Source organism: Mustelus asterias, chromosome 1 (assembly GCF_964213995.1).
Source record: "Mustelus asterias chromosome 1, sMusAst1.hap1.1, whole genome shotgun sequence".
Classification (NCBI taxonomy): Eukaryota; Metazoa; Chordata; class Chondrichthyes; order Carcharhiniformes; family Triakidae; genus Mustelus; species Mustelus asterias.
Window position 1 is genome coordinate 89,730,849 of NC_135801.1, and position 18,842 is coordinate 89,749,690.

The 18,842-nt window shown below is 40.6% G+C and overlaps 1 protein-coding gene across 2 annotated transcripts in view; it reads right to left on the reverse strand.

Moving 5' to 3' along the window:
- Positions 1-14,537: 14,537 nt before the first annotated feature.
- tapt1b (transmembrane anterior posterior transformation 1b) overlaps positions 14,538-18,842 on the reverse strand; it is a 97,895-nt gene continuing 93,590 nt past the window's right edge. The window contains exons 13-15 of one of the 2 annotated variants that reach the window (XM_078215100.1): positions 18,663-18,823; positions 16,630-16,692; positions 14,538-16,536 (exon numbers count right to left, since the gene is read on the reverse strand). In XM_078215100.1, coding sequence (XP_078071226.1) covers positions 16,310-16,536; positions 16,630-16,692; positions 18,663-18,823 — 451 coding nt within the window. In that variant the 3' untranslated portion in view covers positions 14,538-16,309. The remainder of the gene's footprint in view (positions 16,537-16,629; positions 16,693-18,662; positions 18,824-18,842) is intronic. The other variant, XM_078215109.1, reaches the window with a different exon arrangement.

Sequence of the window (18,842 nt, forward strand, 5' to 3'; positions counted from 1 at the left end):
TCTGCATGCTTTGCTCTGCATCCAGTGTATCCACCAGCTGATTACCTTTACTGAATTCCCATCTGTCTACGGTGATAATTTTATCATGTATATTTTGCTAGTCCTCCTTTTCCAATTTCCTTATCCTTTCTGAAGATCCTGTAGCCCAGAATATTTAGCTTTCAAACATCTAAAGCTGGAGCCTGGTCTCTGAACTTGATCATATCCTTGAAACCGAATTTGTGCTTTCAACTCATATTTTATTCCTGTGATAGGTGCATTAATGTATAGAATTTTTATCTGGGCTCACATGTTTCCTGTCTACAAACATTCCTCTGACCCTTTTCTCCCTTGTTTTGAACGTCAGTGCACATTTTCATTCCCTTCGTACAACTATTTTATCAACTTGTCTCTTGACTTTTTATGCAAGGGCCTTTTTACACTCATATTCATACACCCAGCTCTACTTTTCTGCCACCACCTTTGACTCCAAGGTTAACATGGTCATGAACGTGTTGACATTCCTTTCAATCAACATGAAGAAAACCAGAGTGCTCTTCGTTGTGAGCAAGATACCTCAGGCATCAACTTCTCCACCCTTCCTGGAAGTCCAATGATGTTGATTTAGATGGCAGAATCTTGAGGATCAAGATTCTGCTTTCTTTAAGTTGACCTTTCCAGCGACATAACTTGATGGTGTCTTGTAAGGAATAAAGGTTCAAAACTTTCAGGAAAGAGCTGGACACATCTCCCTGACATTACACATGGGGGAAGTAACTAACACAAGTCCACAAATACAAGCCTTCAACACCACAATCCCATGAAATACATCTCCAAACTCCGTGGCCTGGGCCTCGGCTCCTCCCCCTGCAACTGGATTCTGAACTTCCTAACCCACAGACCACAATCAGTAAGGATAGGCAACAACACCTCATCCACGATCATCGTCAACACCAGTGCCCCACAAGGCTGTGTTCTGAGCCCCCTACTATACTCCTTTTACACCTATGATTGTGTGGCCAAATTCCCCTCCAATTCGATTTTCAAGTTTGCTGACGACACCACGGTAGTGGGCTGGATCTCAAACAATGATGTACAAGAATGAGATAGAGAATCTGGTGAACTGGTGTGGCGACAATAATCTGTCCCTCAATGTCAACAAAACTAAGAAGATTGTCATCGACTTCAGGAAGTGTAGAGGAGAACATGCCCCTGTCTACATCAACGGTGACGAAGTAGAAAGGGTAGAGAGCTTCAAGTTTTTAGGTGTCCAGATCACCAACAGCCTTCCCTGGTCCCCCCATGCCAACACTATAGTTAAGAAAGCCCACCAGTGCCTCAACTTTCTCAGAAAACTAAGGAACTTTGGCATGTCTGCTCCGACTCTCTCACCAACTTTGCACCATAGAAAGCATTCTTTCTGGTTGTATCACAGCTTGGTATGGTTCCTTCTCTGCCCAAGACCACAAGAAACTACAAAACGTTGTGAATGTAGCCCAATCCATCACGCAAACCAGCTTCCCATCCATTGACTCTGTCTACACTTCCCGCTGCCTTGGCAGTGCAGCCAGCATAATTAAGGACGCCACACACTCTAGACATTCTCTCTTCCAGGAAAAAAATGTAAACGTCTGAGGTCATGTACCAACCGACTCAAGAACAGCTTCTTCCCTGCTGCCATCAGACTTCTGAATGGACCTACCTCACATTAAGTTGATCTTTCTCTCCACCCTAGCTATGACTGTAACACTACATTCTGCACTCTCTCATTTCCTTCTCTATGAACGCTATGCTTTGTCTGTATAGCGCGCAAGAAACAATACTGTATGCTAATACATGTGACGATAATAAACCCAGTCAAATCAAATCAACATCACAGAAATCTGAGGCAAGAGGGCACATAAATGCATATGCATGACACATTCAAAGAATAAGTTCTGACTGACACAGAACCATAAACAAATTCATTTGCATTGGATAGATGTATGAAAGGACATTACAAAATAAATGTAACTAGCATTGTGTCCCCAAGGACAGAAATCCAATACTTATGATGCGCTATCAATAAGGCGAAAGACTACCGATATGCCAATATAAGTGTAGGCTTTTATTCACAACACAATCAGGAGCAGATCCCAACAATTAACCGACCTGGACTGAACAAGGGGGAGGAGACAGCCACCTTTATACTAGGTGCTGAGGGGAGGAACCAAACTGGAAGGGGATGTGTCCAGGTATGACAAACACACACAACGGTGGTCCAAATAGGACAAAGGCACAACTGATTACAAAATAATTATCAAAATTTACAATATAAATACCACATTTAAGGGTTTTTTCATTTTGCTTGGGGGCAGTTGGAACCACCAGTCTATGTGAAAGGCAGACCAGAAGGCAGGATTACTCAAGAGAAATATAGAATTTTACTGGAAAACGGTACCTTATATGGAGAAGTACAAAGATGCAAGTCTAACCTCGGATTCAACAGGAGCAGCAAGATGTCCCCCAAAGGAAAAGAATGCAAGTGCCAAATTTTCTTCATTGATTAGTTAAATCCAATATATAGAAATAAAAAACAAAATCAAAAACACTGACAAATAGCATAGAAGAATAAGGTTTTCACCATGGCTTAAGTTTCAAGTCATACCCTTGCATAATGGAAATTTGAAACAAACTTGGTTTATCTTTTGATAGCCACAAATAGCACATATACATGCCATACAGAAATAGCAGATTACCAGGAATAAAACTAGTTAAATGCAAATTATAAACCAACATTATAGCCTTTAAGGTAATTGCCTGCAAAAATTATCATTACAATACCAATGCTAACATGAGTTTTCAAAAGTAGGGACTTGAAGCAGAGCATGGCACATACACCATCAAGCAGAGTCAGCACAGATTTATGAAAGGGAAGAATATTTGACAAACCCGTCAGAGCTTTTAAGAAAAGAAAGGCCGGCACTGTGGCAGAGTGGTTAACACTGCTGCTTCAGAGCACCAGGGACCTGGGTTCAATTCTGGCCTTGGGTGACTGTGAAGAGTTCGCGCGTTCTCGTGTCTGCGTGAGTTTCTTTCGGGTTCTCCAGTTTCCTTCCACAGCCCAAAGATGTGGGGGTTAGGTGGATTGGCCATGCTAAATTTCCCCTTAGTGTCCCAAGATGTGTAGGTTAGATGGGTTAGCCATTGTAAATGTGTATGGTTACGGAGATAGGCATTCGACAAGGTGCCACACCAAAGACTGCTACATAAGATAAAGGTGCACGGCGTTACGGGTAATGTATTAGCATGGATAGAGGATTAGTTAATTAACAGAAAGCAAAGAGTGGGGATAAATGAGTGTTTTTCTCGTTGGCGATCAGTGGCTAATGGTGTGCCTGAGGGATCAGTTGTTTACAATTTACATAGATGATTTGGAGTTGGAGACCAAGTTTAGTGTGTCAAAGTTCTCAGATGACACTAAAGTGAGGGGTAGAGCAAAGTGTGCAGAGGACACTGAATGTCTGCAAAGGGATATAGATAGTCTATGTGAGTGGGCAAAGGTCGGGCAGATGGAGTACAATGTTGGTAAATGTAAGGCCATCTGTTTTGGTAGGAATAACAACAAAATGGACTATTATTTACATGGTAAAAAATTGCAGCATGCTACTGTGCAGAGGGAGCTGGGTGTCCTTGTGCATGAATCACAAAAAGTTGGTTTGCAGGTGCAGCAGGTAATGAAGGTGGTAAATAGAATTTTGTCCTTCATTGCTAGAGGGATGGAGTTTAAAAACAAGGAGGTTATGTTGCAGCTTTATAAGGTGCTGGTGAGGCCACACCTGGAGTACTGTGTACAGTTTTGGTCTCCTTACTTGAGAAAGGATATACTGGCACTGGATGGGATGCAGAGGAGATTCACCAGACTTGAAAGGGTTGGCTTATGAGGAGAGGCTGTGTAGACTGGGACTATATCCATTGGAATTCAGAAGAATGAGGGGTGATCTTATAGAAACATATAAAATTATAAAGGGAATAGATAAGATAGAAGCAAGGAGGTTGTTTCCACTGGCAGGTGAAACCAGAACTAGGCGGCATAACCTCAGAATAAGGTGGAGCAGATTTAGGACTGAGTTGAGGAGGAACGTCTTCACCCGAAGGGTTGTGATTCTTGGAATTCCCTGCCCAGTGAAGCAGTTGAGGCTACACCTCATTGAATATTTTCAAGAGAGATAGGTTTTTGAACAGTAAAGGAATTTAGGGTTATGGTGAGCGGGCGGGTAAGTGGAGCCATTATCTTATTGAATGGGGAGCAAGCTCGAGGGGCCAAATGGCCTACTCCTGCTCCTAGTTCTTATGATAGGGCCTGTCAGAGAGTTGGTGCAGACTTGATGGGCTGAATGGCCTCGTTCTGCACTGTAGGGATTATACGACTGTGAGGAATGTTCTGTCAATTTATTTAGCAGCAAACATCAACTTCATAAATTGCAACTTTTTTCTTCAAAATCTGATTCCCTGCCCAAACGTCAGCCAGATTAACAGGCTTGGCTTCTGGTTGGGCAGGGAGCACTCCAGAGCAGGTGGTAGATGCAGATAATTCTGATTTCTGACTCCAGAGGCCTTTGTAAGGAGTGAATGATCTGATGGTAGAGAGCTTGGCGAAGTGGGGGAAAAGCACTCATTCTCCCTCTGGCACACAAGCAATGACGTGAAAACACTTATTGTTGTCCCTGACTCACTTCAGCTGTTTGCTTGCCAGAGGCCTAGTAAACCCTACTATCAACTGTAAAACCCACAAAATAGGTTAAACCTGGAGACTGTCAGATTCATTAAAATATTTAAATTGCCAACTTGCCTCTTCCGAGCGGGTCTTGCCTCTTTAAAACCTAGGAACATAAAGGTTGGTTTAGGGTGGTTCAGATTTTAAAAATGTTAAACTGCTGACGCAAATCCAACTCAATGTTTCTGAGACAACAAAATAAAACTTGTATTTACATAGTGCGTTAATACAGTGGAGTAGAATGTCTCATGGTGCTTCATGTAAACATCATCAAAACTTGACATTGAGAAAAAGATTTCAGGAAGCTTGATCAAAGACATGGGGTGGGATTCTCCAGCCTTGTCTGAGGGCCGTGGGAACCCCAATGCCCCACGGAATGGGGTGTTGGGCAAAACACGTGATTCAACTGACCCCCAACGGTGGACCCGATCAGCTTCCTGCCCAGAGCAGATGACAACCTGATAATTATGCAAACTCACTAATTATAATACAATTGCTGGATTTAACAGCCCATTCACCAGCCCTCCACCATGCACCTGCCCCCCCTCCCCCGCAGTGGGAATGGCACCAATTGGACTTTACTGTTGCTAACCACAAGTGTAGACATGGCATGCTGAACCCTGAGGGTCCAGGGGAGCACCAAAAACCCTTCAGAAAAGAGGGGCATCCTCCCCCACCACTCAAATCATAGGTCTCCCCCGCACCTCCAACACCACCCAGGCATGAGGGTGATCCGGCCACCCCTTCTCTGCCTGGCACAAATCGGATTTTTGGCCTCCCAGTTCTTCTCCCTATTGTTGTCCCTGACTCACTTCAGCTGTTTGCTTGCCAGAGGCCTAGTAAACCCTACTATCAACTATAAAACCCACAAAATAGGTTAAACCTGGAGACTGTCAGATTCAGTAAAATATTTAAATTGCCAACTTGCCTCTTCCGAGCGGGTCTTGCCTCTTTAAAACCTAGGAACATAAAGGTTGGTTTAGGGTGGTTCAGATTTTAAAAATGTTAAACTGCTGACGCAAATCCAATTCACCCAAATTCAGCTCAATGTTTCCTCCCAGTTCACCACGCTGATCGACCAGCATGGTGAGCTGGTAAGAATGTGCCCATTATTTCTAATGTAATAACACTTTGGTATACACTCAGATTCTCCTTCTGTAATTGCTGCTTTATTTCTGCATCTTTCTGTTGTAATTTTGCCAGCTCTCCTGAACTAAAGACATATACACTACATCCTCCATCTGTTCTTGTTCTTTATCAACCATCTGTCCAAAGATTGTTTCTGATAACTGAACCTTAGCCTCCTTATCTTTACCCTTTGATTTTTCCTCCTCTTGTCTCAACCTGTGGCTTTGTGATCTTGCTACCACACAGTGGAGAAAAATCCCAGGATATGCTTCCTGCAACGCCTCAGTTGTTTGATTTTCCACTGGCTTTTCAGCCACAGTAGGCATCACTCCCACCTGTAATCCAGCTAAATCATTGCCCAGGATAAACTGTACCCCTGTAATTTCTCTATTACTCGTACCACCACTTCATCACTTTTAAATGAACTCTCTAATCTTTTGTTACATAATGGAACGCTACTTCCTTCACCACTAATTCCACAGATCGCCACCTTTTCTGGCAATACTCCTTCCAAATTACATATCACAGAATACTACAATGCAGAAGAGGCTCTTCGGTCCATTGAGTCTGCACCAATGCATGAAAGGCTCTGACCTGCCCACCTAATCCCACTTGCCAACAGTTGGCCAATAGCCTTGAAGATTATAGCATGCCAAGTACTCATCCAGGTACTTTTTAAAGGATGTGAGGCAGTGCGTTCCAGACTGTCACCACCCTCTGGGTAAAAAAAGTTTTCCTCAAATCCCCCCTAAACCTCCCGCCTCTCATTTTTAACTTGTCTCCCCTCTAAGGGGAACAGCTGTTCCCTCTCCACGCTGTCCATGCCCCTCATAATCTTAGAACACCTCAATCAGTTCACCCACTCAGTCTTCTCTGCTCCAGAGAAAACAACCCAAGCCTATCCAACTTCTCTTTATAACTTAAATGTTCCATCCCAGGCAACATCCTGGTGAATCTCCTCTGCACCCCTTCCAGTGCATTCATGTCCTTCCTATAATGTGGCGACAAGAACTGCACACAGTACTCCAGCTGTGGCCTCACCAAAGTTCTAGACAACTCCATCATGATCTCTCTGCATTTGTAATCTATACCCTGATTGATAAAGGTGAGTGTGCCATATGCCTCTTTCACCACCCTATTAACCTGCCTTTCCGCCTTCAGAGATCTATGGACAAACACGCCAAGGCCCCTTTGTTCTTCGGAACCTCCTAGTGTCAGACTTTTCATAGTATACTTCCTTGTCAAATTACTCCTTCCAAAGTGTATCACCTCACACTTTTCAGGATTAAATTCCATCTGCCACTTATCTACCCATTTGACCGTTCCGTCTATATCTTCCTGTAACCCAAGACACTCAACCTCACTGTTAACCACCCAGCCAATCTTGTGTCATTGGTAAACTTACTGATCCTAACCCCCACATAGTCAGCTATGTCACTTATATAAATGACGAGCAGCACGGATCCCTGTGGTATGCCACTGGTCACTGGCCTCGTCACCAAAGCAGCCATCTGTCATCACCCTCTGTCTCCTACCGCTAAGCCAATTATGAATCTTTCTTATCAGATCACCCTGTATCCCATGTGCATTTGCCTTCTTAAAAAGTCTCTCATGTGGGACTTTGTCAAAGTCTTTGCTGAAATCCTTGTAAGCTACATCAACCGCACGACCCTCATCCACACAATTGGTTACATGCTCAAAATATTCAATAAAATTTGTTCAGCATGACCTCCCTCTGACAAAACCATGCTGACTATCCCTGATCAAACCTTGCTTCAAATGGAGATAGATTCTCTCCTTCAGTATCTTCTCCAGTAATATTCCAACCATAGACGTGAGACTCCTTGGTCTGTAGTTCCCTGGCTTGTCTCTACAATCTTTCTTAAATAGTGGGACCACATTAGCTGTTCTCCAGTCCTCTGGCACTTCCCCGTTGCCGGGGAGGAATTAAAAATTTGGGTCAGAGCCCCTGCAATTTCCTCCCCACAACAGCTTGGGACACAATTCATCCGGACCTGGAGATTTGTCCACTTTTAAGCCCGCCAATACCTTGTCACTCCCTATGATAATTTTCTCTGGAGCCTAACAGTCTCTCTCCCCGAGTTCCATCACTCATTCTCATGAGTGATGACATGTAAAATATTCATCTAACACCCGACCAATATCCTCTGCCTCCACCCACGGATTTATCCCTTGGTCCATAAAGGGCCCTACTCTTTCCTTGGTTATCCTCTTCCCATTGATATACTTATAGAATATCTTAGGATTTTCCCTACTTTTACCAGCCAGAGCTTTCCATTTCCCTTTTTGCTCTCCTAATTGATTTCTTAAGCTTCATCCTGCACTTTCTGTACTCTACTAATGCCTCATCAGACTTCCCCCCCTTATACTTGTTAAAAGCCTCTCTTTTCCTTCTCATTGTATCCTAAATGTCTCTGGTCATCCATGGTTCTCTGGGTTTGTTACACCTTCCTATTACCCTCGAGGGAACATATTGGACCTGTACCCTCACCATTTCATCTTTTAATACCCCCGACTGCTCTTCTGTAGATTTCCCTACAAGTAACTCGTTCCAGTCCACCTTGGCCAGATCCTGCCTTACTTTGTTAAAATCTATTCTGCCCCAATCCAAAACCTTTTTCTGCAACTTGTCAATTTCTTTGTCCATAACAAATTCGAATTGAACCATGTTGTGGTCACTATCACCAAAATGCTACCCCACCAACACATCAACCACCTGTCTGGTTCAATCCCCAGAATTAGGTCCAGCACTGCACCATCCCTTGTTGGATCCTCTACATATTGACCTAAAATGTTTTCCTGTACACATTTAAGAACTCTACTCCATCTAAGTCCTTAACATGATGGCTATCCCAATTAATGTTGGGAAAGTTGAAACCACCTATTAGAATTACCCCCTTATTATTTTTACACCCCTCCACGAATTGCACAATTTGCTCTTCAATTTTCTGCTATCTGGGGGCCTATAATAAACACCTAGCAATGTAACTGTCCTTTTTTTATTCTTAAGCTCTACCCACAAAGCTTCATTTGATGTCCCCTACAGGATATCCAAGACCAGCCTGAACGAGTACACCACTATAGTAACTGATTTCATTAGTAAGTGTGTAGAAGACTGTGTGCCAAAGAAGCAAATCTGTGTGTTCCCCAACTGGAAACCATGGATGAATAGGGATATCCGCTGCTTGCTGAAGTCCAGTTCTGAGGCGTTCAAGTCAGGCGACACTGACCTATACAAGAAAGCCAGATACGATCTAAGGAGATCCATCAAAGATGCCAAAAGACAGTACCGGACCAAGCTAGAGTCCCAGGCTAGCCACACCGACCTCCACCGACGATGGCAAGGTCTGCAAGACATCACAGGCTACAAGATGAAGGCATGTAAAATCGCCGGCTCCAACGCATCCTTCCCTGATGAGCTCAATGTATTCTACGCCTGTTTTGAGCAAGAGGGCAGCGAGAGCATGCCCGCCACCTGGATGAACCTATATCTGTGGTCACCATTGCAGATGTCGGAGCAGCTTTCTTGAAGGTCAACCCACGGAAAGCAACTGGCCTGGATGGGATACCCGGACGAGCACTCAGATCCTGCGCGGATCAGGGGCGGAGGTATTCAGACATCTTCAACCTCTCTTTACAACAATCTGAGGTCCCTATCTGCTTCAAGAAGATGACCATCATCCCGGTACCTAAGAAAAACCAAGCAGCGGCGTTAATGACCATCGGCCGGTGGCTCTGACATCCATCATTATGAAGTGCTTCAAAAGGTTAGTCATGGCATGAATCAATTCCAGCCTCCCGGACTACCTGGATCAACTATAGTTTGCCTACTGCTGCAACAGGTCCATAGCAGATGCCATTTCCCTGGCCCTGCACTCAACCTTGGAACACCTAGATAACAAGGACACCCATATCAGACTCCTATTTATTGATTGCAGCTCAGCCTTCAACACTATTATTCTCACGAAACTCATCTCCAAATTCCGTGGCCTGGGCCTTGGCACCACCCTCTGCGACTGGATCCTGAACTTCCTAACCCACAGACCACAATCAGTAAGGATAGGCAACAACACCTCCTCCACGATCATCCTCAACACTGGTGCCCCACAAGGCTGTGTTCTCAGTCCCCTACCATACTCCTTGCACACTTACGACTGTGCGGCCAAATTCTCCTCCAATTCGATTTTCAAGTTTGCTGACGACACCACCATAGTGGGTCAGATCTCAAACAATGATGAGACAGAGTACAGGAATGAGATCGAGAATCTGGTGAACTGGTGCGGCAATAATAATCTCTCCCTCAATGTCAACAAAATGAAGGAGATTGTCATCGACCTCAGGAAGCTTAAAGGAGAACATGCCCCTGTCTACATCAATGGAGATGAAGTAGAAAGGGTCAAGAGCTTCAAGTTTTTAGATGTCCAGATCACCAACCACCTGTCCTAGTCCCCCCCATGCCGACACTATAGTTAAGAAAGCTCACCAACGCCTCTACTTTCTCAGAAGACTAAGGAAATTTGGCATGTCAGCTACGACTCTCACCAACCTTTACAGATGCAACATAGAAACCATTCTTTCTGGTTGTATCACAACTTGGTATGGCTCTTGCTCTGCCCAAGACCGCAAGGATCTACAAAATGTCATGAATGCAGCCCAATCCATCATGCAAACCAGCCTCTCATACATTGACTCTGTCTACACTTCCCGCTGTCTTGGCAAAGCAGCCAGCATAATTAAGGACCCCATGCAGCCCGGACATTCTCTCTTCCACCTTCTTCCATCGGGAAAAAGATACAAAATTCTGAGGTCACGTACCAACCGACTCAAGAACAGCTTCTTCCCTGCTGCTGTCAGACTTTTGAATGGGCTTATCTTGTATTAAGTTGATCTTTCTCTACAACCTAGCTATGACTGTAACACTACATTCTGCACTCTCGTGTTTCCTTCTCTGTGAACAGTATGCGTCGTCTGTAGAGCGCGCAAGAAACAATACTTTTCACTGTATGTTAATACATGTGACAATAATAAATCAAATCAAAATCAAATATCATCTCTCCTTACTGCAGTAACTGCCTCCTTAACTAATAATGCAATGTCTCCTCCTCTGACTTGTCTCAAGATTCTATATCCCTGGATGATGAGCTACCAATCCTGCCCCTCACTCAACCACGCCTCTGTGATGGCTATATCACAATTACACAACAATCCTCGCCCTGAACTCAATTGTTTTACCTTTAATACTCGTCCTCCAGCCTTGTCTTACTCCCTTGAAATTTACTACCGCTGTATTCCTTCTGACCTCCTCATCTATCTCCTCATCTCTCACCATTAAAGATTTGACTAGCTCCTGTATCTCTTACAATCTCTTTACCTACTCCGCTTTTTCCACGAGTAAACTTTACTCTCACAAATAAAATCTTTAAAAAGATCTGGCACTTGCTTATTAACTAATCTCTGAACAGGCTGGACATTCTTTTGCACCTCTTCAGCCTCAACCATAGTTTCCTTTGCCAATTTAACAAATCCCACTGGCTTATCCTGTTTTACCACATCTGTCTTCCCAGTACTTTTCTTAAACCACCAACTGTGTGTGTCCAACTTTATTACGATGAAAAAAAACTTTATCTCTCTTCCACCCTCATGTTTCCCTTTTAACCTGACGCAAACTATCCTTACTATCTCCAACGAGATCTCCTTTGCCTTGGCCACATGTGGATTTCTCTTTTCCCCAGTTTCTATCCCTCATAGATTGAAATTGTTGTTGAAAACCAAACCGTGATTTATGAACTAATTCAACATCATCTGCCATTTCGGCTGCTAGTCTTGCAGTTTTAACCTTTTTCCTTCTACAGGAGTTCTCACTACTGCAGGAAGTGAATTTTTAAATTCCTCCAAAATAACCATTTCCCCAAGAACATCATATGTCTGGTCTATTTTTAATGCTCTTATCCACCTTTCAAAATTATTTTGTTTCTTTCAAATTCCATATGCATCAGACCTGATTCTTACCTTATATTTCTAAACTTTGGTCTGTAAGTTTCTGGAACTAGTTTATATGCACTTAAGATGGGGTTTTTCATCTCATCATAATCCCTAAATATCGCCTCTGATAGTGGTGCAAACACTTCACTAGCTCTACCTACAAATTTTGTTTGAACCAACTAAGATCATAAGGTCTCTGGCCATTTTAATTGTTTAGCTATTTTCAGGATGGCACAGTGGTTAGCATTGTTGCCTCCAAGCACGAGTGACCTGGGTTTGATTCCCGGCTTGGGTCACTGTGAGGAGTCTACACCCTCTCCCAGTGTCTGTACAGGTTTCCTCTGGGTGGTCCGGTTTCCTCTCTCAGTCCGCAAGACGTGCTGGTTAGGTGCATTGGCCATGCTAAATTCTCCTTCAGTGTACCCAAACAGGCGCTGGACTGTGGCGACTAGGGGATTTTCACAGTAACTTCATTGCAGTGTTAACGTAAGCCTACTTGTGACACTAATAAATAAACTTCTCATGCTTTTTGTCAAACCTTGGCAGTGCTCGAATATATTTAAATATATCCCCAGGAGGCCTTTGACGAAGAGGAGTTATGTCTTCCCCATCACTTTCCTCGTCACTTTTCTCAACTTTTGTTTTGTCTCTATTATTTTAAGTTGATGTTCTCTTTGCAGTTCCAGTTTCTGAAATTCAAACGCTCTCTTTTTCCTCTGCCATTCTTTCTTTCTCTTTACTTCTATTCTGCCATTGCCACTCTCTCTTTCCTTTGCTTCCAATTCAAGCTGTCTCAGTTCTTTAGCCTGTTGCAATTGTTTCAATTATTTTTCTTGTTGCAACTGTTTCATTTGTATTGAATTCAAGCCAATTTCAATGATTCAGACTGTATCTCTGGTAAATTTAAATACTGCACTAACACTGAAATTATCTCTGGCTTCCTCTCCCCTCCAGGTACAGTCCGCTATAGTCTGTTCACCAACTCAAAAGATTTGGTTTAGCTTCCCCTTGTAAACCACTCTGAGCAGCCTCTTCCATATCCAGGAAACCTTTAGCCACTGAAAGTGCCATATTTCACAAGGAATCCCTATTTAAACTAACAGAATTCAACACTTGAAAGAAAGCACCAGCTCCTCACACCCACTGTCTTTAAGTTCATTTATCTCAAGCCAAAGAAGGAATTATACTTTTCAATCCTGGACAAGGCCCCAATTTTTGTTAAAGTGCTGGACTAGAACCCCAAGTTATATCATGAAGCCAGACTAGACCCCAAAACATTTCTATATGGCATAAATGTGAAGATAGGATTTTTCACTCCAGGAGTGATTCCACTGACAAAGTAGGGATCTTTTATTGTAAAACAAACTTTATTTAATCACACAGTTTAAATATAACTCAAACAAATAAATCAGTTTAACAGTTAAACAATATTTAAAAATGAAAGGAAAAAATTTTTACTTCCTAGCTTATGACTGTCCCAGTTCCAAGTAAGCCACAGTTATGCATAAATCAAATCCATTTTAAACAAATACAGCTGGCAAACCCAGGCATACTTGCTTTGAGAGAGAGATAAGAGCTCTAGAAGCCTGCAAAATCGTTCCAACTTCAACCAGGCTTCAGTTACAACTGACTTGCAGCAAAAGCTATTTTTCTGCTACAACCCAGCTATGCACATAAAACACAACATCACATGACCCTGTCAATCACTCTAATCAGGAATCCCAGGGGAATTTAAGTAAACAAAAGTCTATTAGCTGTACTTAAAATAACCACTTGCAAGACTGAAATTAGTAATTACCAAGTTGCATTCCTTTCAAACATACCGACAGCCTATAGAATAAAGCTGATTTTTTAAACATTCCCCTTAAACATATATATATCAGTTGCACTACTATCATCACACAAAGCATAAACGAGGGTTTCAATAGCAGATAAACTAAAAAAGCGAGAAGTTGTCCAACGTGGCAGAGAGGCAAGTAGGCAGCCTTGGTTTTAAATATGTTTGTGGTGAGAAGCTCATATGAGGTTCAAATGCAACGAAGTTTCGAACCGAGTGTTTCAGACAGTTGCCAAGGAGAGGGAGGGAATCAGTAGCTTGGCAACAGAACCAAAGACAAAGCATGGGCCAAAGCTGAAGAGTAAAAGACTGAGCGTCATTTTGCTCATTTCACATCAGAAATATTTCAATTTAAAAAGATAACTGGAAATGCGTCATTTTAAAAACATCACCTTTTCAGTTCTACAAATATTGAGCACAAAATTACATAAACAAAGATGGAAAAATAAGTTAACTTGACTTAATCTACATGTTTCACCCTGACTTGCTGGAAACACAGAAAGAAATGTAGGAAGGGCACTCAAGAACTCAGCATTTGGGTAAGAAAAGCTGAACATTGGAAATCTTGAAAACTTAACATACAGGTATACAATGGCTCCATTAGCATCAACTAAGAGATGGATTCAAGTTTTGTTGGAGACTTCAAAACAAAATGTATTAAATGATCTCTGTCCAAAACATTAATTCTTATTTTCTCACCATTTTCTGTTTAAAGCTTGCAACTGAAAAATTAAATTTGTGCATATAACAATTAGTGTTCATAGGGACAATGTTATTCAGTGCGGTGAGACGTGCAAAATAAAGTCAGTTAAAAGAGTGGACAGGAAAACTCCCTTTATAAAAATATTCTAGCAAAAAGTTTATTCAGTTAGAACTACAAAACAACACTTTTTATGCAAAACAGACTTTCGTGCAAAAAAATAGTCAAGCATACCTCAATCTTCAGCTGCATTTAACAGAAGGCTTGAATCTAGGATTGTACCTATATAGTTCTTTGTCAAAGATTTTAATTGTTCATTATGGTTCGCCTTGATTTGTTACATACATTAATAAACAAACAATTTGTGTTACAAAAACATTTATTCAGCATTGTTCATTTACAAGATGTACTAATTATAAAAAAGATACAGAATATTTGGTGCCATTATAAATTATAGCCATAAATCCCTTTGCAGTTACCTTAGGAGTAGAGAGCCAAATTTATTGTTCATTTGAAATTTGAATTTTTGCACCTTGATAACCCACCCCCCTCACCAGAGTAAACAATAAGCTAATTTATTCAGATTCACTTGGTGCTACTTCAGTTAAACCACGTAACATTTCAGTTTACATGAAATATTTTTTGCAAAACAAGCTTTTGAGCATTTAAAATGAAGAGTTATGTAGTCATCTTTTTCATGAAACCTTGAACTAAGCCATTCTGGTCTATAGTTCAAAAAAGCTATAAATGAGCATTACAGATAGAAATTATAATAGATTAATGCACTTAACTTAAAAATGAACTGTTCTGCAAACATATTAGATTCATTTATTTTCCTATGTGCAAACATGCAGCTGTGGGAAAGTGATGTTCTTCTTTCTGCCTCTTACCAATTTGTAACTTTCTTCTTAAACCCCTTTGAACCTGTATCTTTTATGTCTTATTGTTTCCCAATAAGTAACTTGCTCAATTATTTCATCTGAACAACTTTGATCTCCAATTTTTCCAGTAAGCACAATCCTTCAGATACAGTGAAAATAATCATGAATGATGGAAATCTGAACTAGAAGTAAAAAATGCTGGAAGCACACAGAAGCTTCAGCAGCATCTGAATCACATTACATCTTAATGTTCTGGAAGGAAATCATGAAGTTTTTTTTCTCTTTCAGGCGATTAGTAACCTCTATTTTCTGATCTTAGAGAAAAATATAATGCACAATATACGGATAATTTAAGAGGATCCACTGTGTCAATATTTTCTTTATCAAGATTCCCTACATCTCCATTTTATAACTGAAGCTTCTTCAGAAATAACTGTAAACTCCAACTGAAATCTTTTCGGGTCAGCATTACCTGAATTTCTTTCCTAAGAACAGCAATATAGAATTTGAATGTTTAAAAAAAAAATCACTGCAGCAGGCACATCTCTGTACAATGAAAGCCTGAAGTATTAAGTGGGTATTGTTGAAAAGTTATAAAAAGCCAAAAAAATTATCTGGCTGTATGCTCATATCACTGTTTGAAGGTGCATTTGCATCATGAGTGGCAAGAAATATTGCACAAAGAATCCACACAGCTGTAGAGAAAGCTGTCCTGAAAGCATTTGTCTTGCCAGGTCTCCACAGAAACCAACCAAAAGATTTTCTCCTTTGCCACAGGAAATTGATACACAAACCAAAATGGCCGATTCCAAACCAAACATTTCCAAAGAGAGATGGAAAAAACAGGTAAATATATTTTGGTTTGAGTCATTAATAAATTATAACGTTTTCAATAAATATTCCTGATCAGTGCCTCCTTTGCAGCTTTCGAACCTCAATATATTGTCAAGCTTGACAGTGTTCAGTTTGCCATGCAAAGGCTTACATCCGAAGCAGTTCTTCTAAAAGGTTAAAGTGTGCAATAATCAATCAATCCGATTTCCACAGATTGTGAACCTGTCTATTTCTAGTAGATCTTCTTTTGAAGAACAATGTTTGCCATCAGATTTTCCCTGTGGTACTCCTTTGTCCTCTACATCAGGGGTTGTAAGAAACTGGTCAGTACTGTTGCTCGAGACAAGAGTTGATATACTTTCTGATAAGGTTTTGGGCTGGCTAATGATGGACTCTGATTGCATTTCTTCTGAAGTACCTGTTAAATTGATATGATCTCATTATAGGTTTTGCAAAAGAACATCAATACATGAAGACATATGCCAAATCGTTATTTTAAACATGAACATACCTCCATGGTAAAATGCTTGCAAGCATTCTGATTGTATCTCAACAGGATTTCCTACACAAGATACTAAATTAACATATAAAAAAGGTCAAACATTTTAACTATGCACTAAAATGTAGATCTTAAACTATGTTAATATTTGCAAGACTTTAGACATACTATACTTCGTTTGTGTTCCAAGAGTAAAAATGATCAAATCTACAATCTCCTGAATAACTGTACTAAACTAATATAAACAATTAAAAAATAATTTCAGAAGAATCTTTAATTCATGTGTATATATGGATCATGGATTTTATTAATTGCCCACTTCCTGGGCTAAAATTAAATTTCAAGGAAAACTGATGGAACAGCACTTATTCAAGATAAATGTGTATAGCACCAAGTCAAAAATTCCCCTTAAAATCTAGCCTTGCTGAAGAAAAAGCAGTTTCCTTTCAGCGGTTTTGTTTACTTTCAAGTCTATTTATTTAGAAATTAAAACATTCATTTTCAAAATGAAATTCTTTAAAAAAAATTAACATTGATCAAATATTGCTATTTTATCCATATGTACCTGCAGTCGCTCCTTCTGGGGCTCGAGTTCAATCGCCTATTTTTACCGTCTGATCATTAATTTTGGCTTTTAAATATACTTAGTTTTTCAAATTGTCAAAAAGTTTTTTTTACATCAGGTAAAATCTCACCAAGTTGGGCGGGCACATTCATTCATTTGCAGCTTGTGGAACTTTTTCAAATGCAAAATATTTTAAGCAATTTAATTAATTCGTTTTGCGGTTGTTGGTTCTGGATTAGTAATGGAGGAAGGGAAGGGACTTGAATATTTGACATAATTAATCTTTTTTTTAAAAACTTGTTTATATTTGGAACAAATCAACATAATTATACAGTGGTAAGTCAAATTAGTCAAGTAGTTACTTCATGCTACAGGCATGCATAAAGTGTGATGTTTACATTCAAGATATGGGGTGAGATTTTCTGGCCTTCAGTCAGTGTTTTTCTCAGTGGCAGGAGGCGGTGCACAGTTTGCTCGTGGCGGGATGCTCTGGTCCCACCACTGTCAATGGAAATTCCCACTGAAGACACCCCACACTACTGGGAAAGCCACGGCAGGGGTTGCGCCGCCGCTGGGACTAGAAAATCCTGTCGGCGTGAAGTGTTAGAAAATTCCGGCCATGGTGTGTGCTTTTTGAAAGACATTTAATTATATAGTACGAAAAATAGCATTCTAGATACAATCAGGGCTCTATGTTTTTGGAAGAAGACGAAGTAATGTGAGCTGAAATATAGAATCAAAATATTTTCTCTATTATTACAATTGTTATGAAAAGAAAACAATGCAAATAAAAACCTTAAACTCCGTCATGTTTCCAACAGGTTGGCAAGAAATCCAGTACAAAACAAAGCTATTTTATCTGATTGTCATCAGCTTCAGCTGTTCTTTGTTCTCAATGATGTTGTAACATATATGAATGAAGGTTTTAATCAGAACAGAGTGAAGGCTTTCATAATGCTGTGAAGCTCCATTGCTCTATCATCAACTCAAAGTGCAAAAATTCTATCCAACATATGGATACTTGTGCTAAAACAAGATTTATAAATATATGTAACTACCATTGGAATTTTGATCGATTTAATTGATCAATTACTAATTAAATGCATTTGATACTTTTAAAGTATGGTTGAAATCTGAGATTGATTATTGGTTCATGATTCAGTGCTCCATTGCGAGGGTTGGGATATTAAATTGCAGTATGAACAAGGTTTTTTTAATAAAAAAATAAATGCATGACTCCCATGCAGAGGAAAGGAAGCATTATTTTCAGCTCTGTACTGGTATGCTACTGTCCAGTAGAATTGTTTTAAAAATGTATCAAATAACTAATTCTATTAATGTGCAACTTACCAAAGAAAACCTTCACAGCACTCACTATTATCATCTGATTTGTCTCTGTGGGTAGCTTCCAAATATAACTGAAATGTTGCTACATCAGAAATCACTATTATCAAATAGGTGCCATATGAAAATCAATTACCTTGAGGTGATTTAGCTATGCTGACAGGTTTTTTGGCGAATTTTCCAGGGGTGTTGGTTGGTGGGGTTTGAAACAATTTCTCCTCCATCTTGGCCTCTTTCACATATTGGCAGGATTTCCCCAGCAACACAATGCTGTTAAGAACTTTAAGTGCAATCAGTCTTGAAAGGGGGAAAAAAA